Below are 26,875 nucleotides of genomic sequence, written 5' to 3'. Positions count from 1 at the left end.
ATTTTCATAACCAACAGTCAGGGCAGACTTAAGAGGCAAAATGGTGATGGTGAAGTTCTGGAAGCGTTTGAAAACGTTTCCGTTTCAGTCCTACAGGGATCATCAAAGATGCCGCATTACTTTATTTTTCTTTCACAAAGAATGCATTGGGTACAGCCATGCTCACCTATTTTGGGTTTGGTGTGCAGCAGACCCTCCTTTTCAGTGTGATCCACCTATCAGCCTCTATCTGGCAAAGAGGCCTCCAGTTACAGGAAGGTGTATCTGGCTACACCTTGACTTGAGTTGGAGGGATCCAGTGATGGGGTGCTTGTTAGTCACAGATAAAGGAGATGGCACACAGCCTATACCTTAATCATAAATGTCTGCTCTTGTAAGAGCTTAAGTGTAAGGTTTTTAGGATTATTTGCCTTGCTCGCAGCATTTAAGTTTGCAAAGAGAATCTTCAGGAAACCTTAAGTAAAAACCTTTGATGGCTACCATAAGCCAATGAGCCAATATACAAGGATCCTGGAAAAACACTGTTACAACACTCTAGAGCATGGTGTAGGTGACTGCAGATATCTTAGAATTTAGAATTAATCACAAAGCCCTGAGCGCCTGATCAACTGAGATCAATTCTCCAGGAAATTGATTGTCTATGGTTTTACTCAGCAGAAAGCTGAAATGTTATCAGGAACAAACCCTACTACACTCACCTCCCTTCTAAAACAAGGGTACTTTACATCCAGGTCTTAATTTCAATAACACAAATATAACTGGAATTAACAGAATAAGCAGCAGTCATACCAGAAAAAAATTCTAATGAAAACATCTGTGGAACACTAAGAACACCTCAAATGAGCACAGTCAAGCCGATTTGAGAATCATTTATTTCCATGTATAGAGTAAATAGTGTTGAAACTCTTAAATAAAGTTTGAATACAAACAGGACCTTTGCATTTTAAATAGTAGATAACACTTACATGCCTCCAATCCAGTGACAATGAAAAGCTTTCTTAAAAAGTTTTTTTTTTTTGTCATTTATTTTCATATTTTCCCTTGTAAGAAATAATTCAAGTATAAAAATTCCCAACATATGTAAAATAGCCCGTCTGAGGAGTATTAAAAGCAACAGAAGCAACAGCTATTCAATCTTGACAACGACTATACATTCTAATGTATGTTGAGCAGCACTTTGGGCTGTTTCTCCTTGGATGTCATTTCAACAGTTCTAGAAAACGAAAAAGGCAAAAAAGGGACTATCTGCCCTGTAACAGGACCAGCATTTTAAATAAAGTTTCGTACAAACGGCATTAAACTAGCCAATATTTAATGTCATAATGTCATGTTCTAAAATGCAAAATGCACAAAAACTAGAATTGTACAGTGCACATACAGAATTCCATCTTAAATAAATTCTACATCAATATTTTGGTTCAGTATGTTAATCATAATAATAGTAATAATAAAAGTAATAATGATAATAATAATAATAATAATAATAATAATACAACTAAATCTACTGAATAACTTATATGCCATGAGATGAACACATGATAGTGATACAGTACCGCCACAAAGCCTTCATCTTTCAGGCGCAACACAGTCACCTCTCTGAATAAATATCTTAAATAGTCAATCTCTGCTCTCTTAAATAGCATTATGAAAGTAAGGCACAGGGGGTACCCTTTTACATTTGCAGGTGAATCCTTTAAAACTAGAGTGCTGCTTTGTAATACAAAAATATGGTGTTAGTTCTTCTGAGAATGTAGCTGTTCTTTGTTTTGCTTTGTTGTCTTTCTGCTTGTCAAAAAATCCATCCTCGCTTACGGAGGACTGATGCTGGTGGCTAGCTCTTCTGCTGGATGAGGAAACCACAGAGGTGATGTTGGTGGTGGATGTTTTTGGGGTGCTCCACAGTCGACGGAGGTGTGAATTGGACAGGATGGGCCAATGGTTGGTACACGTGTCTAGGACAAGGAGAGGTTACCGGGCCGTCACACCTATTGTGCACCTCATGTGGTCTCTCTCTCAGTCTCTCTCTCTCTCGCTTTCTCTCGCTTTCTCTCTTTGTCTGTCCCTACAGCACACTGAAGTCCCACACAGAGGAGGTTCGGCCGCTGGATGGGACGTTGGGAGGTGGTCGGGGGTGGGGTGAGCTTGGCCAGGGGCTGGGAGGGGGGTGAGGAGTCCTCCAATCCCGCTGTGGGTCTGGAAGTGCTGACGAGGGTGGTGGGGGTGTGGGGCGCAGAGAGGGATTAAAATGTGACAGCTCAACAAACGAGCACAAGTGATGCGTTCTTTCCAGAGCAGTCGGCCTGTGTGTCACTGCCTGTCCCCTGCAGCTGTTGCCCAGCACACACAGACACACACACACAGATAGACACACACACACACACACACACTAACCCCCGGTGCGAGAGAGGGACTGCACCACCATGCTACCTGTCCTCCATGTCCATATTCTGTCTGTGTGTGTGTGTGTGTGTGTGTGTTATGTGATAAATCATTCTTCTCATTCACACGTTCTCATTGCTCAACACTGATTTCATGGAGCTAACTAAGAACCTTCAGTGAATCAGCATTTCCTACAGTTGCATGTTGTTTTGTTAATCTCTCTGTGGAGTGCATTTATGAATGTGTGTGAGTGTGTATGTGTGTATTTGTTTTGCATAGGTCAAGAGGTCAAAATGAAAGTCAGAGAAAAAAGGGACATTCAGCATTTGAAAGATGAAAGGTAGTTTTGAACATGTGACATGAGCTACAACTGTGTTCCTAATGCTTTCTCTCTCTCTCTCTCTCTCTCTCTCTCTCGCTCTCTCCATTTCTCCACAGTTATTCCTACAATTCCCTGATCGGCAGAGGTCTCTAATCACTGTAAGATGCTCCGTTTTTCCCTGATAAATCAGAAAATAATAGTAATAGTAATAATAATAATGATAATAATATACTTCAATGCACTTAAGTAGACAGAACACAAAGGAGCCCTTTCAAAGGATAATAAATAAGGAGTTAGCGGGCTTCTGAACCACAATGCCGCAGAAGTCACTTCACGAAATGACCTCGGACTTAAAACCTGCCCCCTACGTTAATGACAGCTAAGGGGCCTAAGGCCTCATCAACAGCTACAGTATACCACAGTGATTAGTCTTTGCTCTTCTTTAAGCAATAAATACTCTACTTTAATAATTATACCGTATGTCAAACAACAAAAATTGTAATAATAATAATAATAATAATAACAATAATGATAATGGTAAAAAGCTAACTCTCCTTCCATACTCTTCCTTGTGATTTTTTTGTCTCAATTTTATCTTTGTTTTGTTCTTTTTTTCTTCCTTTGTTCACTTGTTTGTCGTTTTTTTTGGTTTTGGGAAAAAAACACAGCAAGTTGGAAAGCTACGGAGTTCCCACCTCACCAGTCCACCTGCCGAATCCCCACCCTTTCTCCTGCTGACAGCACATTCATCCAACCAGCGTCCACTCCCTTGCTTTCTCTTCCTCGTCCATGGCCAATCAGCAGCGAGCAGCTGGGGTGGGGGTGGGCAGCACCTCCCCACCCCCCTGGTGTCTGACTGCCGGTTGGCTGTTATTGCATGCGGTCAGCCTGCAGCTGCTGTGGTTGGTACTGGCCGAAGGCGGCAGCGGCGGCAGCGGCCGACCCGGGCGTGGCGGTCGCCAGGGGCTGCTGCACTGCGTATCCGTATCCGGCGGTGGCGACGTAGCCGGTGGCGGCCGGAGAGGCGGCGTAGGGGTACTGCTCATAGGCGGCAGCGGCCGCGGCGGCACTGGCGGCGGCGCTGTACTGGGCGTAGGCGGCGCCCGTGTAGTCGATGTAGGGCGAGGAGGCGGACGCGGCCGAGGCAGCGCTGGGCTGCACGTGAGGGATCACCACGCTGGGCTGCATGAAGGCCTGTGGGTACACGTAGTGCGCCGGGATCCTGCGAGACACACACACAACAGGGCTGATGTCAGTGACATCAGGAGCAGTGACATCATGACACAAACACACACACACACACAAACACCATACCATACTGCCACAGAGCGAAAACACACTGCCAACACCAAGCAACCCCCACCCAGCCCAGTGAACACACACACACACACACACACACACACACACAGAAACATCTACAAATACACAATTCACCAACTAGGACAGACCCCTTTGGAGTCTTTTACAGTTTAGTTAATAGGGTTGCCAGAACAGGGGTCACTGATGACCTCAGAGAGGCACTGAACAGTATGGTCATCGGTCACTGTGGGTTGGCTTAAAAAAAGTCAGTTTTTGAAAAAGGAACTCTCAATAAATCAATATAGCCATGTGAGGAGAGAAGTGGAAAAAACAACATGGCACCTATATGCATCCACAACTGTCCAACCTGGAGGTGTGAGGATTCAAAACAAATTGGTGTGGGGGGGTGGGGGGGGCACATGACCATTGATTGGGTGTTGATGTCACTGCACTTGGCTCAGATAGGGAGAGAGAGAAGGGAGAGAAAGAAGGGGAGAGAGAGAGAGAGAGAGAGCGAGAGAGAGAAATGAGGGGTGCTTTGTGAAAGTGTCCCTGCCACTTTGACAGCTGGACGGTTTTCAAAAAAGCCTCTGCTGGCTGTTTCCCCTCTGCGGTTGGACAATGAGCTGGGTTACACACACACACACACACACACACACACACACACAGGGCTGTTTTGATTAAATAAGCGAGCAAGAACAATGAGCACATTCTGTGTTTCACTGCTCTCATTTTCTAGCCTACACTCTTTCTGGTCTGTCTCTGCAGCCTGGCGAGTTGGACCAGTCCTTCTTTTGAAACCTGGCGAGTTGGACCAGTCCTTCTTTTGAAACCTGGCGAGTTGGACCAGTCCTTCTTTTGAAAGTTTGGAATCGACCCTGAAGGAGGCAAGGGTGTGCGGCTCATTTACTGAAATTGATGACTCACAATAGACAATTTGATTGACAAATCGCTTGAGAGCAACAACCCATCATGGCAACCCTATGGGCAATTACATCACCGCCTTCTCTCATAAACTCACACACACACACACACACACACACTAAAAAGCTCACAAGCTAAGGCTAGGTCATTTTAAAAAAAGATAGAAGGAAAAAAAACGGACGAGGTAAAACACAAACTTCAAACCGAGGTCACGATGTCAGCACAAGCCACGAGTCAGGAGCACACCACAAACACCCACTCCAAATCCAAAACACATAAACAACAATACCCAAAGAGTATAAATACAATTATAAAGAAAGCATATATGTATCAAAATACTTCTATATAATTCTATCTGAATACAATACTTTCCCAAGTAATACATCCTTAGTCTTATTGTAAAAGTGACAACACTTACATTCACACAGACACATACTAACTCAGTGTCATTAGAAGATGAACACTTAAAAAGACAAAATGCACCCAAGACACAAAGTATAAGCATACAATCAGAGCACACCAACCAACTCCACAAAACACAGAACACAAAACACAGCACAAAAACACACCGCAGAACTTGCATTCTCTGACACACACTAACACACACACACACTCAAACACACACTACAGATGCAGTCCAAGCAACTTCAACACACAAATCCTCAAACATATTACAAAGGTCTCCATCATCACCACACAAAACCCCAAGAACAAGTATGAATGACCATCCGTAAGCAAGCAAAAATACCAAAACAATTCAAGCAAGACTATTTACCTCCCTAGCAATACACAATTTAAATATTTTGTGGTCTTTTATCTTACTTTGTGATTCAAGAGGTTTTATGGAGCATATCTAACAAACTGAACTGCTTTTCCATGTAAGATTTTAGTCTAGTGTGCTCATTTAGTGAGCACATTGAGCCTAACCCTTCAACGTACTACAATAACTATCCAATAATCCTGTATCCTTATCCAAGAATCCTGTATCCTTACAATATATAGAACAGTAATAGTGCAGGTATACTTAAGGAGTGAGCTAAGGAGAACTATGTAGGGCATCTCTATGATGGGTACTTATGAAGCACATTGCCTTGAGTAGGACACTCAAGTTGGTAAGCATCCTCATTTGACTTAAAAAGATACAATCCATGTTTTCCATTTAAACTACTTTTATACTTTAAATGGAGCCATGCCATACATGCCTCTTGAATTATTGCATAACATTCCCCGAGATGCGTTTGTAAAGTCTGAAAAATGGCCTGGCTCATTTTTTTCATGTTGTTCTAGCATGCTCTCATTTTGATATAACATTTTCCGCACATAATTCGCCTCACTTTGATTGTCCAACATCTTTAGGCATCTTCCAGGTGTATTTCTAGATTGCTGACCATAGACAGTAAAAGAAATGGACAGAGCCATTTCATAGGACTTGAATGGAGAAAAGGGAAGCCTTTTTATACCAGTTTCCTGTTGGGCATTATTTGAAACACAGTAACTTGTCTGCTAGCTCGTTCGCATCCAGAAAATTGAGAACGTTAAGAGTGCTTCAAGTTCAAGCGCAGCTTTTGATTTGATGATTTTTTTCTGAAAAGTGCCAATCCAAAAAAAAACCATCACTTGACTGTTTACTCTATAACTTTCCCATGGGCTCTCCCCCAGATTGTCTTCAAATGTCTTATTCAAACAATACGATTACTTCTCTCCTGAGCAACAGAAAGTCGCATGTTCATGACATCATTTTTAGCATAGGTTTAGAAAAACATTTATCACTGGGTCATAAAGTGAGATACAAGGTTATGCAGCCAGTCATACAATGTTGTATTTCTCAGGAAATAAAAAGTGGTTATATAAAGGCTTAAAATTAATCAGAGGTAAAGTTATTTGATGTCAAAGTGACACCAAAATGAATGGGGGTCCATTAGGTTAAGTCCAACATCACATGTCGTTTCCAGGCCCAACAGCTCTTTGGTCCAAAAAAGTTTACTAGCTAGTCTGCCTATTTTCACAACCTGTAAACCTTGTCACCATCATCTCCATTTTAGTGAGGGTAGGAAAAAAATGGTTTGACTCTAACAGAGTAATTAGTGTAGCTGTGCAGCCAGATGATATAATCAAGGGTAACGTCCAGGCCTCTGTGAAAAATAGAATTTATTAGGTTGAGGCAGCAAGCGAGCAGTACAGTAGAATGACAATTTCCTTGTAGGCTACCGTCTATAAAAAATACAAGCCACTCTAGGCACAGTTGGACCCAGAAAAAGAATGATCAGCACATTATTGCATCACAACTTAACAACCGGATGGAATGCTAACACTAGGTGGTCATCTATAGACCCTTTCCATTATCCAGTTCCATTATCAGCATCATAGTTGGCCCCACAAGGCTTCCGTTTTAACATTCCATATGTTATCTTAATGCAGAGGAAGTAGATTGGGAACCAAATAGAATGTTCAAGCATTGTTTTTGTTTTTATTGTTGAAAGGGTCTATTAGCTTCAGAGCCTCCCATAGGTGGTATGCTTTCAGAGTGTCTGCCTACCTTGTTACTAACAAGGGATAAAGCATAATAAATGAGAGCATGCGTGATGTAGAAACAATACTCTTTTCTAATTCACCCGTGCTATTTGACCATTTCCTTTCTATGGCAGACAGGGAAGGGAAAAATCAAATTTGAAAAGCCCTGTAAGCCCCCTAGTCACATTGACGTCTTAAGCAAACAAGAAAAAATGGTTTCCTGCGGCATGACCCCTTAAAGTACAAGATTTTGGCCCCATTTAAAAAAGAGATTATAACGGTGCATGTTTATCCTTTCTAGGCTATGGTTTGGTCCAAAGACATCCTCATACTCTATGGTGGTAGTAGCTCATTTCTGCTGCCTCACCCTAGCTACAAGAGGGGGGATTCTGGGATAGCACAGCTGGCCCTGGGACTTTGACTGACAGCACCAACTGGGCTCCGGCTATTTTCTGTCCCTTCGGTCATCTCCCGCAGCCTAAAGTCCGGGCTGTGCCGTCCCTTGTCCCATTCAGGACACTTCTCTGAATGCCACATGTAAAAACACACTCACCAACTTAGGCTCTCTTTTACTATTTTTATACATGTTTACGTGGGTCTAACTCTATCTTTGTCTGATCCATCGGTCTCCATCTCTGATGTAACATTTTGAAAGTTTGCACGGCTAGACATCATGCTTTTAACGGCCTCCTAGTATCCACAGATCAAAGGACAAACAGTGAGCTCAATGGCAAAGACAACTGTTTTCTTCTGATCTAATCTGGATTTACAACGTTCATTTTCTTTCATTATAGCCGATATCTACACATTGTGTGATACATCACATGCTCTAGCTGCACTGAAAACTACCAATAAAATATTTTAGAGCCGGAGAGAAACAGAGACGATGACTGAACAATACCAGACAATGCGGGGGAGAGAGAGACAAGAGACCACACCTGTTGTTGCTTTTGACCGAAACAGACCGATGCACAACATCAGGTCTGAAAGGGTCAGAGACTCTTCTTTTCAGCTGAGTCACCTATCGTCACCTCCGCCATATAGTATACCCGAGTCAGCTCCTGAAAGGTTTTACCTGAGGTCAGCAACCACACACAGCAGAGCAATCACAGGCAGGCTGTGTTAATGTTAGTCTTTGGACTCACAGCATGTCGTGGTAGCAAGCCTGGATGTCAATGCAGGAGCGGTCCTTGACAAGGCCCCCAGGCCGCATGTAGGATACAACCTGTTTTTAAAGGGCATCTCAGCGCTACATATCTGAGCCTAACCCCCACCCCTCCACCCACCGCCATCCGGCATAACCCCAGAGAGGGAGGGAGGGAGGGAGGGAGAGTGAAGGGAAAGACAGAGGGAGAGAGAGGAGAGAGTGGGCTTCATGCAACTGCAGTGTCAGCAGTGCCGCCTTTGTGCCGCACAATGGGCCAACTTGTTTTCCTTAACGCGGCAGAGCCATGTGACACAAAGCTTGTTCAGGGGCTGTGGCATCCAGACATTTGTTTGTGTCACAGCGTTGAGATAGAGAGACCTCGCTGTGCGGCACACAGACCCACACACGCACGCACACACACACGTGCAACCCCCCCTCTATATTCCACGTCTAGGGTCCCTTAACTTTTTCACAAGTTGGACATCTTCCCTTCACTTTAGATATTTCTGTTGAGTTTTGATAAGTCAAGGTCATTATTAAAATGCCCTGTAACGCTGTCATTAATGTAAAGTCTTCAATGCACCATGGTCTACAAATACTATATAGTATGATTCTGTCGCTGTGCTGTTTTAGGTCCTATGTCTGAGATCCAGTAGCTGAAATGACAAGATAAGGAAGACAGGATGGTGGACAACATGACTGACAGAGAAACAGTGAGAGAGAGAGGTAGGGAAAGGGAGTAAGGCAGGCAGAGGAAGGAGATTGCCATGACACGTATATAGCAACTCAGTGGGTTATTACAGAGGTCCCTCCATCGGAGAGATTCTGACATAAAACAGCACAAGGGGGTCGCATGCAAGGGGATGGTTGTTGAAATGTTTTGTTGGGAAGGGGGAGACTCAACAAAGTCACACAAAAAAGGTTTTACTCACTCCAACAAGACATCAGAAAGAAAAAAAAACACAAATAAAACGTATTGTTAAATGAAAAGAGAATGAGAAAGTAACACAAGCTACAGCCACAAAAGCACAAACTGGAATCCCACTTTGCGCCCACTCGGCAAAGTGAAAACTTCATCCAAACAGTGAAAAAGAACACCAAAACTCCATATCTTTTTTTTTTCCCAAAGCACACAGTTTAGCTATCAACACCACTTCATAACGGTAAAAAAGGCACACACACAGCTCTAGAAACTAAACAAAACAAATCAAAACCAAAAATAAAAACTCCAACATACATGCATCTGTAATCACCATTTGAGCTTGTTTGTGTGTGTTTGACTCTACAGGTAACAATGATCTGTGCAATTCTATTCCTCAAAGCACCAGTAATCTTAACCGATATCGAGCCTGTCGGACCAGAGAAAAATAGATAACATTTGGTCAGGCAGCAAGGTCCAGCATTAGAAATACATAAAATACATGAACAACAAACATTACACACACACACACTTCATATCTCACTCGTTCCAATTATTGATGGCATAAATGTGTTATGAGTAGCATGTTTGATTCATCTGCTTAGTGTAACCAACCATTGAAAATAAAGACTAAAGTAGTATGACTGAATGAGGATACACTATGAGAATCCATTATGGACAGTACATGTTTATGTACATGTAGGTCTGCATGTGTAATTGTTTAACTGTGAGGACCATCAGATTGGTTTTACGTTGGTTCTATCCATCCACTCATGTGTCAGACAACCCATTCAGTCTACACACATCCTCACACTTACCCATAAGGCCTCTGGATGAAAGCAGGATGGATCTGGGGCACGCCAAAGGTGAAGCCTGTGCACAGAGAGAACCCAAACCCAAGCCTGAGTTAGTCTGCTTGGTTCTCAAGGACATCAGCTTGTGCAAGTAACCAGAAACCTGTACATGGTTAGTTGGCTCTAAAGAAAAGCTCTCCTAAATAAAATATAAAGCCATTAACCCAATTGCCATAAAGTTCACCCTTCAATGTCCAAAATCATGTGAAGTGTTTATTTAATTAATCACAACAAGTAAACCATATACACAACAAAAGAGCCTCCTGAAGATGAAATGGTGGTGATTTAGGGGTAGTCCATCAAAACATGGTCCACCATTGGTCCTTGCATCACACTCTTACCTGGCTGCATCACCCGTGGCTTAGCCCCCAGGTATGCCAAGTTGACGTTGGCCTTCCTGCCATCAATGATGGGGTTTGGATCCTTGCATGCTCGGTCGGCAGCCGAGCGATCAGCCATCGTCACCTAGGCAACGGACGAGGCATAGCAGAAAAACATGTAAGAGGGTGTTTTGCATGTTTGTGTTTCTTTCAAGGGCATGCAGGACGAATAAAGGCAAAATTGTCTCAAAAGAACTAATCTATCAATTAACATTTTCCAGAAAGTGAAAGTGCCTGTTTGTCATAGTTTGGGTATGCAGACTAAAACATAAAGTCCCTTGACACAACTTTAAAAAGAAACACTCCATCTGTGAGTGACCAGGGATAAACTTTACTCTGAGTTCTTTTTGCAGTTATTCAAATGAACACAGGAAGTTTGGATAATTTGCCATAAGGTTGTAACCACAAGTAGCCTGATAATCTAGCCTTTTCACCCTGATAAGGACAACACTGTTGCCAAACGTTTAGCAAGTTTGAGGTGCTGCTTAAGATAAACAAAGCAAAAATACCATTATGAAATAGTAGAGAGCATGTGGCTTACTTCATTGTGATGTGGTTTATTGTCCCTGTTTACAACCCATGGATGTGACCAATAGTCACATATAAGCCAAGTGATATAAAAATGTCTTCTAAACTGTCAGATAAATGTAGGTCTATACACAAACGTTTATAGTCCACTGTGAGGTGATGCCTCGAATGAAGCCATCGTTCAACTCATGCCTATTCCTGGGTTAACTGACTTTACAGACCTCTGAAGTGGAAGCTATTTCGACAGCAGAGTCTGTCAACAACCATTGCTGCCTATTAACCAACAAGCTTCTTTTCAACGCGGTCAGTCTCTGCGGTCATTCTAGACAGCTGTGCTAACACAACATCACCTTGACTTTTTTTCCTGAGTCACTACTGGTTTGAGAGTACAAATGTATTGGCATTAAAAAGTATGGTTCCTGATCTTGCCAAAGCACCACGTGGTCCTGTTTCCACTAAATGGTGACCCAACTTGTGTCATCATGGCACAAGGAATCCAATTTTAATACTGATGGAATCGGAATTCTTCAGAAGAAATGCCTCTAATAGGGAACCCGTTGTTTACAATGATTTGGCTTAAGGGGGAGAGCTCTTTCATTTGATAAGCCAACAGGGTAAACTGACTGGAGAAAAGCAGATAAGTTGTCTGTGGTTTGTGTTGCAATTCTTGATAATTTTATGAGGTAACTTGACTCGACGCGTCTGACAAAACTCGTAGTCAACCACAAAACAAGGGTATGAAGCATTAACGGGGGACATGTGATTATGCTGCCCTTTAAACTGTTGCAATAAGTTAGCTGCGGGGCTGGAGAAAGCTGCTATTTCGGAACAGGGAAGCAAGGATGAAAAATGTTTACTTACAAATCCATAACCTCTAGACTTGCCAGTCTGTCTGTCGGTAATCACAACAGCCTCCTCAATTTCCCCGAACACCTCGAAATATTTCCTCAGGCTAGAGTCAGTGGTGTGATATGGCAAACCTCCCACAAAAATCTTGGTATAAGTCGTGTCCTTCTGCGTAGTGTGCATCCTCTCGAGTCTTATTAGTGCAAAAAAAACAATTTAGAAATAAATCAGTTGTAGAGAGGTTTTTGAGCTGATTATGCTATCACTATCGATAAAACAAACGTGAATGTGAATTAACGCAAACTCCTAAAAATAAGTTGATGAAGACAATGACACGATACCAAAAATATCAAGGTAGAGGTAGATTGTTTTATCGTCACTTGGATGAAATATGGAGCGGATTGTCTTCAAAGATCATCAGGTGGGTTCAACTCTTCTTCGGGACTGTCGTGACTACCAAAAAGAGCTTGTGATCCATTCCTAAAAGCGAATCATGTAAGTCCGCCCACTTCTGCCGGCGAGGGCGGGTGGCTCCGCCCAACGCGCGACACGCGCTCAGACAGCAAGCGCATGAAAGCGCTTGCTGTCAATCGGCTCAGTCAAAATATTGGTTATTGACACTTTTTCTCAAAAAACTTTCACCTTTCAACAAAATATGTTTTATTGGAACGGAAAATAAACATTTCGTGGAACGACATAAACCACAGACAAAGTCCTTAATCCATTGAGAACATCCTTCAATTGCAGCAGGCTAGTCCATCAGGCTATAGTATAATTTTGTCAAAGCCATATCAGTGTCGAGTTCATTATATTCACATCTGGTGATTTAAAGTAGGCTATAATGCGTGTTGCTGATCTAAAGCCGTTATCTAGATGCCTCTTGGGATATTTCAACAGGTGGTTAGGCAGCGTGAGCAAAGTGCCGCAGGAACGCCTGTCTCCAGCAGCAATCCGATGACCGCGTCTGAAACAGGTGCAAGCGCAAAGCCTCTGATGTATGCTATACCTACCTAGGCAGGCTACACCAGATAGTATTACAGAACATAATACAACATATGTTTGAGGATGTTTCTTTTCTTTTGTCTTTTTGCTTTAAGATCATTCTGAAAGACGGCAGACATTTGGTTTTCATGACAAATCCGCTTGGCCTGTTGTGGGTTTTGGTCTTTATTTTGGTGTTAATGTTTGATTTCTAGGATAGCCTAGGTCTAGAATCCCTAACACAATATTGTAGTTTGATTGCAGTCCTTCCAGAGATGTCACCTGAGTTAAATAATTAAACAAATGGATCAACTTTAGACCGATCAATTATCTTCCCTAATCATTGATTATTGTTTTTAACCCACTCATTTTCTTATATGTTTTATCTTAGGCCTACTTGGAAAAGTTTGCGTCATAGCAGTATTTTGCCTTTTTATATGGTTCACAATAGCTGCCATTCTCCTTGTGTTCTCGCAATTAAGCCAAAGGAACATGATACGCAATCTGGTGAATTATTGATTAAGCTCATTACGCTAGGTAGGTCTATAGGCCTATCTGTCTCGGGTTTGGTAACAGGAGTCATTGCTGGCGTGCACACTACAACTGAATCATCTGCGTCATTCTTTCTGAAGAGAGATAGAATACAAACAGACCGTAAAGTTAAGGGGCAGCAGCGTCTTCTATAAACACCGTTAGTTGCATTAACGAGCGGGTCCCCTGCAGACATTCATATTAGAAGCCAGGCACCCGTTGAGCTTGGGGCAAAGTCGTCACGCAGGAAATCGTGTCAGATTGCCATAGAGAACAATGTAGGGGCTATCACATTGCTGGGACCTCATCCCAGCTGTTTAACCCGCGGTTCACCAACTTCTCTATGCTTCTCAGAGCTGTTGTCCTATCAATGACATGGCCTTAACGATTCATACAGCTTCGTCTAAAATGGGGTTTGGATAAATAGGCCTAACTGGTGTGTGTTGTGAAATATACATTAGAGAAAACAAAATGACAAAGGAGCAAACTTAAAGTTTTATAGACCTAATGGATGATACTCTCGGGCAATGAATGCAGTTGCTGCAACTAACTCTGCAGTAAATTACATGAGAAACGTGTGTCAGAGGTTTTGTCTCACATAGGATTGATTATTATTATGGTAAATTAAAATCACACAAAAGTAGTCTTCGACCAAAGAGGTGAGCTATGGAAAACAAGCCACATGCTGTGTGTTTTGTACTGATAACATAAATCTGCACTGCAGAGGGCAATCAAATATTCAGTATGTTGTGTCATGGAAGACACATACAGATAAGTCTAGTCTCATACTGGCTCCTCCTGCACCTATAGGCACCAAAACACCTTGTAGGATGCACACATACACACACACACACACACAAACACACACACACCCACACATACACACACACACACACACACACACACACAAACACACACACTAACACACATACACACACACACACACACACAAACACACACACACATACACACACACACACACGTACACACACAAAGGTACACACACACACACAAACACACATACACACACACACACACACGTACACACACACACACACACACCTGCTGGTTAAAGTCTTCCCTGAAATCAGAATCAACACAGAGATGGCATCCGTACTCAAGGAATAAAGAGAAAAGTTTAAAACAATAAATGAAAAACCAAATAAGGCTGTGTGTCACTTGTGACTTTACATTTGAGTTGAGATTCCTTATTACCAGAACAGCACAGGAAGAACTGTTTGCGGACGTAGTGTTGAGGCAGTATACTGTGGCTTTTAATGAGCAGCTGTATTGTTACGGAACATTAACATTAATAGGTATAGAGATGCTAGTGTACTGTACCGTACCAGCTGCAAACATGACTGTCATCAGCCTGGACTATGCCTTATTTGCCCCCCCATTCTCTCCATTTTGCCCCATGTCCTTCAAATGGACTTAATATCATGCTGACATTCTGAAAGCTTTGGGAGGGTGGGCAGATGGACAGACACACGCACATGCACACAGAGGAATGTTTTTTTAAGACCAGCACATGTGGGAAACGCAGCATCAAGGGCTCAGAGAGGCAGACAAATGACTGACAGCTGCGCGCACGTACAAACACACACAGACAGACAGACAGACAGACACACACACACACACACACACTCTCTCTCTCTCTCTCTTCATCGTTCTCCAAATTCTTCTTATCATGCACACTCACAAACACATTCTGTTTAGTCACAGGAGTACATGTGACCATACAAATACACAGACCATATGTCTTTAATCTTATCTTTATACTGTGTATTGGGTGTCATAGTGACCTGCACACATAAAATATGTTTGTATTCAGGCACACACAAACTGTTGGCTCTCAGACACAGGAAACTTCCAGAAACTCAATAGTGATTGCACATAGTACAGAATAATTCCAACAGCTAACACATAAATAAAGGTGTACAATGACACACAAATAAACACACAGACACCCAGAGTTAACACACATTACAGAATGACTTTTTAATGAGACCTACTTTTTAGTCACCTTCTAAAGTAATTATAGTGATCGTCTTACAAGCAATGATCACAGCAAAGACCACTATGCATCACCTGTCAGCCCTGTCAACAGAGAATAGCACTGTCAACTTCCCAAATCAACACACACTGCACACACTCCACCTAGTGGGCAAATTTGGCATTATGGTAGTAATTCAGAGGTGGAATTCTCACACTAAAATTAAAATACCATCACCATACCATGTTTCCTGATATTTGCATTCTTCAATAAGAAATTATGTTATTGGCATTTTTAAGATAAATCTTTTGGTTTGATTTATTACAGTTAGCCCGGACTCTCCCAACATAACAGTTGTTGTAAAAAAACAACACAAAACTCTAACAATACAAATCTACAAATATAGCTTGTCTTTCTTCCACTTCACAAATACGCACAGCGTATGTGCAAAGGTTTGTAGCAAAGAGGGATTCAAAGAATCTAAAATCTTTCTATTATCCAACCATGTCTTCACACCTGTATAGGCCTACTATTTGTTTTTAAATATAGTTAATATATATATATATATATATATATATATATATATGATTTATATTATTGATCATTGAGTCATTGATGTTTTATTAAAAGGCACCAACCAAGAAAAATGTAATTCTTCTATCTCTCCCATACAATATCCCCAAATTATCTACCTACCGGTCAAAAGTTTGGGGTCACTTAGAAATTTCCATTCCACTCCATTACAGACAGAATACCAGCTGAGGTCAGTTGCATTGTTTTTTTTTGTTTTTTTAATCAGGGCAGCAGTTTTCAGATTACATTATGTGCTTACATAATTGCAAAAATGTTCTCCAATGTTTTATCAGTTAGCCTTTTAAAATTATATCAGATTAGTAAACAGAATGTTCCTTTGGAACATTGGATGAATGGTTGCTGATAACAGCCGAGAACCCTTTTGCAATTATGTAAGCACATAATGTAATCTGAAAACTGCTGCCCTGATTAAAAAAAACAATGCAACTGATCTCAGCTGGTATTCTGTCTATAATGGAGTGGAATGGACATTTCTAAGTGACCCCAAACTTTTGACCAGTAGTGTGCATAATAAACCCACTTCTTTATTTTCAGTTAAAATATCTCTTCTATGTCTTCAACTTGCTGAAAAGTGGAGTCATTCTCCATGTTCAACGAGTCTGTCAAGGGCGCATCTCTTCTTCCGCCATCTTTGTCTCCTACTATCACCCCATCTCTTCCTCTCTCCTCTTTCTCCTCTCCCCCGCTCTCTAACCTGCCCTCCAGCGGACTGATATGGTTCTGGTGGTCCGGGGTCTTGGGTGGACTGTGCCGGGTACTGGGAGCATCTAACTGAAGCTCCTCCACCACAGTCTGGTCGGCCTCCAGCTGAGAAGCAGCCTGGCGGTGCCGAGCTGACTTAGTCCTGAGCCGCACCTTCAGCTCATCCTCTTTGGTCTGTGGAGAGATAAAAAGATAGAGGAGTGATGTGGAAAGATGAAAGAAAGAGTGAGAGAGAGAGAGAGAGAGAAAGAGAAAGAAAAAAAATGGAGTTAGGAGGTAGAGAGGTGGAAAGGAAGAAGGGAGCTTAGGCATGTGATGATACAGAGTTGAGAACAGTCAGTCAGCGGGGAGAGAAGAAAGAGAGACAGAGAGAGGATAAAGGTTGTAAGGGGAAAAAAACATTGCAAAGTGTATGGAGAGATGAGGGGATATTCCAGTGATAGAAATTCAGGGGCGACAGACTAAAATTTTAAGTCTGTGACAGATAGAACAAAATACAGTGGACACCTTGAGTGAAGTTATGGGTAACTTGATAGGCAATGTTATGATTAGTTACTGTGAAATAAGAGGCACCTCTGTATCATTTGCAAATAATTTACCATGTTCCTTAATCTGGAACTCAAAAGCACAAGGCTTTGAGTACTTACAGTTTTTTTCCAATTGCTAACACACTAAAATGACATGTAAAGCACAATAATTTAAACTGACACACAGAGAGCAAAACCTCTTCTCAAGTCTCCAAAACTCTAAACACATTTTCTGCTTTACACACATTTTGCAATTTAGAATGGCACTCAACTACACTCAAATGCAGTGAACACGGTTCACTGCAAAAGACACAACAATCTGACATAAAGTCACGTTTGCCATTTCAAAACACTGCCATTCAAAATGACACTACATGAGCTAATTGGCCAACATATGTGCCTGGCCTGGCCAAACACCTCAATCGTTAATTGTTACCACTTCAATCAGGAAGTAAGCACTATGGAAAGACCACAAGTAAGCACTTTTTTTTTACAACAACAATGGAAGACGTTGCAGAGAGAGGAAGAGGGAGGGTGAGAATGAGAGGGGGAGGAAGAGTGAGAGCTGGTAGAGGAGTTCATGGCCAAGGAAGACAGGGAACAACAAGGAATAACATTTTTCTGCAATTTTCTTTTTCAGTTTACTGTTTTTTGTGAGCATATTTTTGTTCACTCCAATGTAAATATATCTGCTGTGCATATGTTGCACAGACTTGTTTGGTGAAAAATAAAAAGAATAAATGTTTCAACAGCATGTGTGTGTATATGCAAATATTTCTGTGCATGTGAACAATCTGAAGAATATTCTACAATTTGTTTTAGTATTATGGCAAAGCATACTAAAGTGTATTGAGTGTCATAGTGATTTTCATTATACCCAACAGTGTGTAGTTGGTTAGGCAAAAATCTGGTAATATGAATGAAGTGTGGGCCATTTGGTGCAAATGGTAATGCTATATGTAGTTTTGGTTGCAGTGCTTCATTTTGCAGGATATATGAGGTATTTTGCAGTTTGGGTGTGTGATTTTGTGAATTGTGTTAAGTATTTTGATAAAAAACCACAATAGTTTGCAAAATTGTGCAAGGTCTGGCCTGCGCAGCCTAGCAACCCACTACTTGCCCTATGACAACTCCTAATCCCTATGGACAATTCATCCCCTACACTGGACTATTTGAACTTAACACTAAATAGGATTCATGCATTATCATACTGGTTATGTAACCATCCTACCTCTTTGTAACATATACCTTCATTTATCATACAGACCTTACTGCCCTGTAACTGACCCTAGGCAGATGGGTCAGGCCCTTGAGTCGTGGATCTGCTCGAGGTTTTTCCTCACCCCTGTTACCCATGGGCTCTCTCTGAATGTTTAACACTCTATAAAGTACCATGAGACATGTGTAATGTTTTGGCGCTCTATAAGTGAAATTAAATTGAAATTGAAATGAAACATTCAGAAAGCTATTTCTACCATTTACAGTTTTTGTAGCATTCAGCAAATATCAGTACAATGAACTGGAAACAACGTGGGGGCTGCCTGTTCCCCAAACATAACAAAGAAATGTGTGGAGTTTCTCAGAGAGCACTGAACAGATGGATGTCTGGTGTGTTTTGTTTGGTCATTGGTTCAAATATAATGTAAGTTGCTTTGAACAAACATTTCCCAAGAACTGAATCCCAAAGTTTCAGTCCCACAGCATGTGAACAGCTGGGTGGGACGTCCCTAATAACAACTATTCTTGGGTGTTTAATAGTTCTGTGTCCTTGAATGTCTTCTCACTCACGTAAACATTTTTATGTTGCTATAGTAGCATTGTTTCTGTGTGTGTGTGCGTGCACACGTTTGCACATGTAGGGTAGTCCTGACTCCATAAGGTCAAATGAGGGAGCTGTATTTCTTGTTGTCTATGAATACTTGCATCTGATTCATTTAATAACATGCTTTCATCTGTTTTAGCAAATGTCTGCATTTTCAGGCCTTGACTGAGAATGTGAAGGTTAATAAAGATGCCTGCACACTGGTGGCCTCCATTACCATATCCATAATGTATTTATCAGGCCACACAGAGAGAAAATATTTGAGAATATATGTTTCTGCTTATAATAGTTTCTATTTAGATAGATAGATAGATAGATAGATAGATAGATACTTTATTGGAATTCAAGGTCTTAGAAGCATACAGACAACACAAACACATTCTTTAACAGCAGAAATAGTAATTAAAGTATATAATATAAAGTTGCGAAGTAAAAAGTAAACAAAAGACGTAGAAAAAAACACTAAGACACTAACCCTGAGTAGGCTGCCACTCTTGTCGGCGCCGGAACCGGAAACATACCGTAGATGTATACATTAACAATTAAATTACAAACTTGTGTGTGTCAGCGATTTCAATAAGTAGATAGAATCTCTCTCTCTCACCTGCCGTCGCTCCTCTGCCTGTCTCATCTTCTCTTCAATGTCCTCCTTCGTGGCTGTCCCCTGCTCCTCTTTCCTGACCATCAGCTTCTCTAGCCGGGGCGGCGGCCTCCTCAGGGGCTTCTCTGCATCGTCCATCTGCCACAGGAAGGAAATGCATCACTTCCAGCCACTTCTGCCAGGCCACTTAGAAGGATGAAATCAACTGAATGATGAAATCAGTTGAATGTTTGGTGTGGAGCGGAGAGCATAATATTCTTATTGTTTTATTTCTGTGTGTAAGAAACGATACGAAGATTGACCTCTTTAATCTTGTGTTGTGGTCCCTTTTAATGCATGCATTTTTAAAATGTGTTTGTTTTTTTGTTAACAATTGTGTGTTATCAATGGTGGGGACTGTTAGACCACTGGTAGACAATGATAGGCTGTTTGTGTGTGTTGATGTCTGATGCTGTCAGCAATGTGTGTGTGTGCGTGCGTGCGTGGGCGGGCGGGTGGGTGGGTGGGTGCGTGCGTGCGTGCGTGCGTGCGTGCGTGCGCGTGTGTGTGCATGTGCGTGTGTGCGTGCTCACCATGATGCTATAGGCCTCTCCATGGCTGGCTGTGTGGGGCTGGGCTGGAATGATACCCTGATTCAGAAGCTGCTCCAGGATCTCACTGGACTCCTGTCTGGGTGAGGGGGTGTTGTTCTGTGCCTGGCCCAAGCTGCTGGCTAACACACACACACACACACACAGACATATGTATACACAAAGCATTGACAAATGTGCCTGGAAATCTGGGATGGTCAGTTATTTTCATGGAAAGTGCTTTTCCATGAAATCTACAAGCCAAATCTTTAGGTTCCCAAGTTCACAGTACATGGTCTGACTAACAACTTCTTTATAACCATTATTTCCGTGCTGTTTAGCCTACTGTAGCCCAGATTCATTTCACATCCATTAACACCACTCACCTCTGAGCGGGGGAAGCTGTCTAGGCACTGCCCCAGGTAAGATGATGCCCTCTGCCGCCTCCAGACCTAGTCCGCTGTCTGTGGTGTGTTTCGACACGGCCGAGTCCCCCCGGTCGCCCCCTTCTGTCCGCTGCACCTCCAGGGAGTCATGCTGTCAAGTGATTATATAGATTAACTTATTTGGTTAACCATTAGCCACATCTTAATTTGATAATATAGTCCACATTTCTGATGTTTATCACAGTCAGTTGCCTGACAGTCTAGATATATCAGCTGAAGATGCACTTCTGATTGATTAAAATGTAATGGGAAATAATGGAACAGCTTCTCATATAACAAAGGGCGACTGTTTTATGGGTCACACTGAAAAATGTATGAGAAAATCGTTCCTGTCGGACCGACCTTAGGCTACAGGACGGCATGGCATGCTCCTTTCAAGAAATAAACACCTAACACGCTCAAAGGAATTATTTCTAATTCTTGATTGTAAGACTCGGCAGTGTTTAGGCCTAACATCTTTACCACTTAATTGATCAGAGCACCTACCTCATTTTCGCTTGAAGGTTTGACAGGTTCAACAACAGTAATGTTGGAGCTTGCGCCGCATCCCATTGTGAGGATTACAATTAGAAGTCAGCACTGCACTTGGCGCTATTTCCCCCCCGCAGCCTCGAAGCACATCGAGTAAAAAAACTGAACTTTTCATTACAGCTGCATTCCTTTACACGAGCCTGAACAGCGCCACTGACGTCGCCATGGACTCTTTGCGTTGCCAAGGATGGTTGCTACAATAAATCTGATCTGGTTTTTAAGTGACACCCAGTGGCCTGTTCGCGAGGGTCAGGGTGACCAACCAACCAAACAAACATATCATTAGGCATTGTTAAAGGTGACGGGAAAGGTGACGGCACCGTTAATTAAAAGGGCATCTAACAGTTAAGGAAGGCATGACCAAATTTTTAATTTTATTAAGCAGATACTTTTATCCACAGATAGGCTACTTTTATCCAACTTACAACAGTTATGACCCTCACAGAAGAACCAAAGGGACAAAAAAACACAACACAAATTGCCCTACTCATGCAATCATTGGTGTTAACCATAGACTGTATATGGGCGATTCTACCGAATTCGTGCAAATTGCTGTCCCAGACCCTAAAAATTAATTTTAAAAGCATTTATACAGAAAAATGTTACATATTTATGAAGATCTTTTTATTATCTATTAGGAACTAAAACAATATTTGAGGTAGCATCAAGCTTAATATATATAAAATCATCATGTTTAGGGTACTAAATTTCACCTTATGAAAAAACATATGAAATCATTTTTGTAATTTTTTCCACGCATGTTTTTATAAAGATCTTTTGAATACCTATGATAAAAGCAATCGATTTTTTATTGCATATTTTTTTCAAAAATCATACATCATTATGTAAAAAATGTTGTCCCACATTTTTATGTCACAACCCCATAGGATGATAATGATTTTAGCCACACAGCTCCATTTTGGACCAGGAAGTGTGTGTGCATCCCTCTCTCTCTCATGGCCACATGGTGAGTAGATCAGTCCAATCATTTTTGAGTAAATGCTTTCAAAAGTCTCAAAATCAGCTGGTGACATTTAAGAACTTCACTACCGAGCACATATTTATTTCAATTAATCAAGTTGTTTTGGTTGTTTTTTTTTTAAATTTAGTTTTTATTTGTGTATAAATGTTCAGAACTGTGCTATCTAACCATGTGCTGACTAGCATCTTTGAGATAGACTCAAAAATATACCTTTTCGTCACTACCGAAACAGTCACAACCGAAACATAAATTGAAGTTTCGGTTGTGACATAAATTGAAGTTTCGGTTGTGACGAGATTGTTTCGGTAGTGACTAAATGGAACGCTAGGTCCTATATTTTGGTAAATCAGTGATATTTCCAATTGCACATGTATAAAATAAATATCTTAGCATATTTAAGACTAGGCCTACAACCTGAAATAAAAGTTTAATTTCAATGATTAAGCTAGTGCTATTCATGGGTTTCATCAGGTTCCTTTCCACAGGTGTATTAGTCAAGCACCATGCAGTCTGCATTCATAATCTAGGTGCTTGATTGTATACACCTGTGGAAAGGGACCTGATGATACCCATGAATAAAGAAACAAATTGGCAACATGTCTAAACATAAAGGAAAAAGTGGAGCAGAAAGACTAATAAAAATTAAGGGCCCGTCCCAATACCTCCCCTACCCCTAGATTTTTGCCCTAACCCTCGTTTTTGCGCGTGCACGTGTAGGGCTAGGGTGTCCCATTACTTTAGGAAGCAAGGGGAAGTGCTATTTCCCCCTTAAAATCAACCCTCAAAATATAGCCAGGACCGATGCAGGCTTAAAATTACCCAGGATACCGTGCGAGCTCAGCGAGCCGGCCAAATGTTTCATATATTTTCGCAAATAAGCATATTAAAATTTTGAAATATGTTGGAATATGTTAGTTTGATGCACATCTCGTGGACTGTTGAATTTTGAACACTAGAAAGTATTAGAAAATATCTCACGAAGCTATCTGACGATGTTCATGATATCTGCTGAGTGCTTTGAGAGAGTCTGCCCATCAAATAACGTTATATATCGATCTGGGTAGTTTCGTCAATATTTAGGATGTGTGTTCTGGCGTTCACATGAACACGAATATCTTTGTTGATTAACCAGACGTAGATAAACCAGCACAGCCCACACAACAATGACCGCTGGAAGGGGCATGTTCCTGAATGAAAATAGTAACAGGCTACTACCGGTAGACACGTCGGCGCTGCGGGTGAGGTAGATGAGCACGTTCGCTACGCTACTTTGCATATAGTGGTGTCCCAATTCATAGGGAAAGATCTTCACCCCCACTTCCCTTCTCGAGGGGGCTTTAATGTTGAGGGCAATCAAAACCTAGTGGAAGTTTTAAGGGGGGAAAAATGGGATGGGCCCATAGACAAATATTGAGGGATGACTCGGTGAAGTACCAAGAATATTTAAGAAAGGAAAGTGAAAGAAATCATTGTTCAACTGCATCTTTTTGCAGAAGTATTAGTTAGGAAGACTGAGGGCCCTATCTTACACTCAGGCGCGACACAATTGATTTTCCTAGTTTTAAGTCAGCACATTTTATCATTATTCCGCCAGACACCCATACTGTGTGATCCTTGCACACCCACGGGTGCATCGATTAAAAAAAAACAGGTGTGGTCAGGCATATGATCACAAATTGCTATTTTGACGCCACAAAAAATGATAACACCACTGACCAAGGAACGTGGTCTAAAGGTAAATGGGCATTATTTCAGTTATTTTGAGGGTGCACTGTCAGGAATCTAACAGCCTGGTAGTTAAGACCTAAGCCAGTGTTTCTTAAACTGGGGGTCGGGACTACCAGGGGGGTTGACAAAAATATGGGAGGGGTCGCAAAATGATTTGCAGAAGGTTTTCAGACCAACATGTTTAAAAACTGGGATATTCAGTAGACCTAGATATAGGGTTACAATTTACAATGTTTCCATAATGTTCCTCTGAATGTGGGTGCTTTGTTTTACGTAAACTCAAATCTCTACCTGCGTCTCTTGCAACGATAACTTTAAAGATGCTGTACGTACCCCTACCAGTGACAGAACATTATGCAGCCTGTTCTTGCCACAGGACTGCCAGTTATATATATTGTCAAAGGCTTGGTTTTGATGTTGACATAGCATACTGATGAGAGAAAACATTTTCTGCCTCTGCCTCCAGTGCCAGTCCTACAACATTTTCCAAAATGATACCAAATTTCATTGGCTGGAGAGAAGGGGGTCTCGAGACTTGGCCAATATGTTTTGGGGGTCGGCAGATAAAACGTTCGCATTTTTAACATTCATTGGAATGTTATTGGGGTGTTAGGAAGCAAAGTACATGAGCGTAGACAGTACACAGACACAAACATACTCCATACACCTGGGGATGCTGGTTTGCCTGTATAATCTGTGCATTCACTCACCATCTTTATCTCATTTTTGACGTACAGTAGGTGGCATTTAGAGGCTTTTGCATCTGAACCCTTCATTTAGCTTTTAAAAACTGGGTTTTGGGTTGCCAGGTTTTATGACAACAGGATTGAAATTGAAAGTAAGTCATTGTGTTGGCTATGTGTAGGGTGCATATCATACCGAATTTGGCAACCCGGGAAATGTCAGACTAACAGAAAAAATGAATGGATCCGTGAATTTAAAATTAAGTTTGATGGTCATGCAATTTTTCCGGGAGAAAAAACAAAACGGGTGGCCGCCGGGAGATGACCTTGAAATACGTTGTTGGCAGGTATGGGTTATACCTAACAAACATTCATGCTTAACCCTTAAAGGAGTACCGTCACACCGGTGTGACGGGAATGTTGGGAAATTAACGTTCTAAAGAATATCTGGGTTCATTGAATTCAACATAGAATTTTAGAACCTTCAATTGTTGCGGAACTTAGAACATTCAAAAACCTACACCTTTAAGGGTTAAAGGGATACTCCAGCGTAAAAACAATCAAAACAAAATGGCCGTACACTTAACTGATAACTTAACTGATAAGTGTAAGGCTATTACACTTAACTGAACAGATAAACCGAAGTATTGCAAACTTAAACCCTAGGTCATTTTTACTTTGAAGTAGCCCTTCAATTAAGGGGCGAGGGACATTAGAACAATCCTTTTGAACCATGCACCTGGCGTCTGATCACTTATTCTGCTGTCAAGCTAGGAAAAGTGAACTAGACACTCCCTACATACACCTGAATCATATGCTTCAGATCATGCGTCTTAGATTGTCAAAAAAGAGCCCTGAAGGTAACAAATTGAACACTAAAATGAGATCTGGAGGTTATATGTGTTCTTTGAGCAATTGTTAACATGTTAGATACTTTTTAAATGTGACCATTTTTGAACACTTAATAAATCTTTCTTGAAGGATAATAAAACCAAGCATACATTTTCTATCTTGCATCCCAAACTATCCATCAGCTGTTCAGTGAAATATTAAACAGATTTCTTAAAAAACCTACCGAACATGTGCTGTCACAACCGAAACACAGGATGTTTTTTTTTTTAAGTGTATATCTAATCATCTGACAAGATAACATGGTGGTGTTTGATTAAATATATATTTTTAGTAATACATCCTTAAATTTGAAAAACGTTATGATCAACTTTATGCGTTTTACAAAGAAATATATATTTTTTAAATGCAATTAATCTCATAAATTACACTTATTTTGTGTTAAAAAATATTATTGTTATCAGTTGAATCATGGAAATGCTTTAAGAAAATTCTAAAAAATATATTTAGAAGGTATATGTAAAGAAATTCCTAATAGGTTATCACAAAACTTCTTATTTTGTTAATTGTTATTGTGTTTCGGTAGTGACAAATTTTGGGAGAAGGAAAACATTCCAAAACTGTATAAAAAGACAATATGAAATTAAAATGTCCAATTATTAGAAATGTGTACCTTAGATGTTATACAATGCGTGTGAATTAAAAGGTTTGGGGAAAAAAGACACTTTTTTCAAAATGTTTCAACCTCTGAATTTTCACGAATTCGGTAGAATGGCCCATATATAGTTCTAGGCTATATATACCATAGACTGTATATATAGAGTATACCACCATATATACAGTATGGTGGCAATCCGATAAAGGACATCACTTAATTTGACCTTGTAAGAGGTCTGCCCTCCACAGGCAACACAAACTTCTGTCTTCTTCTGCGATTATCTCACCATCAATGCCCTATCTTTCCTCTCTTCTGGATGATCATGACTCCTGAGTATCCCAACTCACAAACATTGTTTTGTAATAGCCTACAATTTTGTTTTTAAGCTAACTTTGCACTTTTGCCCAGGCTCTGACTCTCTTGGTGAAACATTTCACATCACTTGTTTTGCTCGTGCAGCTGTTTGCTTATTAGTCACAGAAACAAATTAATATAAATTAAATAATGAAGACTCAATCTGCAGCAAATGTTGAAGACTGGGAAGGCTAGTGAGACATCCAGTCCAA

The 26,875-nt window shown here is 41.1% G+C and overlaps 2 protein-coding genes across 2 annotated transcripts; both read right to left on the bottom strand.

Annotated features, from left to right (window-relative positions):
* Positions 1 to 854: 854 nt before the first annotated feature.
* Positions 855 to 12,556, bottom strand: rbm24a (RNA binding motif protein 24a). The gene is made up of 5 exons (XM_042075743.1): positions 12,451 to 12,556; positions 12,125 to 12,302; positions 10,697 to 10,820; positions 10,320 to 10,374; positions 855 to 3,923 (listed from the first exon to the last, which is right to left on the bottom strand). Exons 2-5 carry the CDS (start codon positions 12,290 to 12,292, stop codon positions 3,572 to 3,574), a joined length of 699 nt encoding a protein of 232 aa, XP_041931677.1. The 5' UTR covers positions 12,293 to 12,302; positions 12,451 to 12,556; the 3' UTR covers positions 855 to 3,571.
* Positions 12,557 to 16,637: 4,081 nt separating this feature from the next.
* stmnd1 (stathmin domain containing 1) lies at positions 16,638 to 21,565 on the bottom strand. The gene is made up of 5 exons (XM_042076465.1): positions 21,365 to 21,565; positions 20,819 to 20,969; positions 20,436 to 20,575; positions 19,867 to 20,001; positions 16,638 to 17,087 (listed from the first exon to the last, which is right to left on the bottom strand). Exons 1-5 carry the CDS (start codon positions 21,428 to 21,430, stop codon positions 16,746 to 16,748), a joined length of 834 nt encoding a protein of 277 aa, XP_041932399.1. The 5' UTR covers positions 21,431 to 21,565; the 3' UTR covers positions 16,638 to 16,745.
* Between the last annotated feature and the right edge of the window lie 5,310 nt (positions 21,566 to 26,875).

The sequence above is a fragment of the Alosa sapidissima genome, chromosome 21, assembly GCF_018492685.1.
Source record: "Alosa sapidissima isolate fAloSap1 chromosome 21, fAloSap1.pri, whole genome shotgun sequence".
NCBI lineage: Eukaryota > Metazoa > Chordata > Actinopteri > Clupeiformes > Clupeidae > Alosa > Alosa sapidissima.
The sequence above is the reverse complement of the archived record's forward strand: the minus strand, read 5'-3'. Positions and strand labels throughout refer to the sequence as shown.

Coding starts and splice junctions, on each gene's coding strand:
- stmnd1 (XM_042076465.1), bottom strand. CDS start 21,430: ATGGGATGCGGCGCAAGCTCCAACATTACTGTTGTTGAACCTGTCAAA. Junction 20,576..20,818: donor ACAGCTTCCCCCGCTCAGAG/GTGAGTGGTGTT, acceptor TGTGTGTGTTAG/CCAGCAGCTTGGGCCAGGCA. Junction 20,002..20,435: donor GAGAGGCCTATAGCATCATG/GTGAGCACGCAC, acceptor TTCCTGTGGCAG/ATGGACGATGCAGAGAAGCC.
- rbm24a (XM_042075743.1), bottom strand. CDS start 12,292: ATGCACACTACGCAGAAGGACACGACTTATACCAAGATTTTTGTGGGA. Junction 10,821..12,124: donor AGTCTAGAGGTTATGGATTT/GTAAGTAAACAT, acceptor TCCGTTGCCTAG/GTGACGATGGCTGATCGCTC. Junction 3,924..10,319: donor TTCATCCAGAGGCCTTATGG/GTAAGTGTGAGG, acceptor TGTGTCTCGCAG/GATCCCGGCGCACTACGTGT.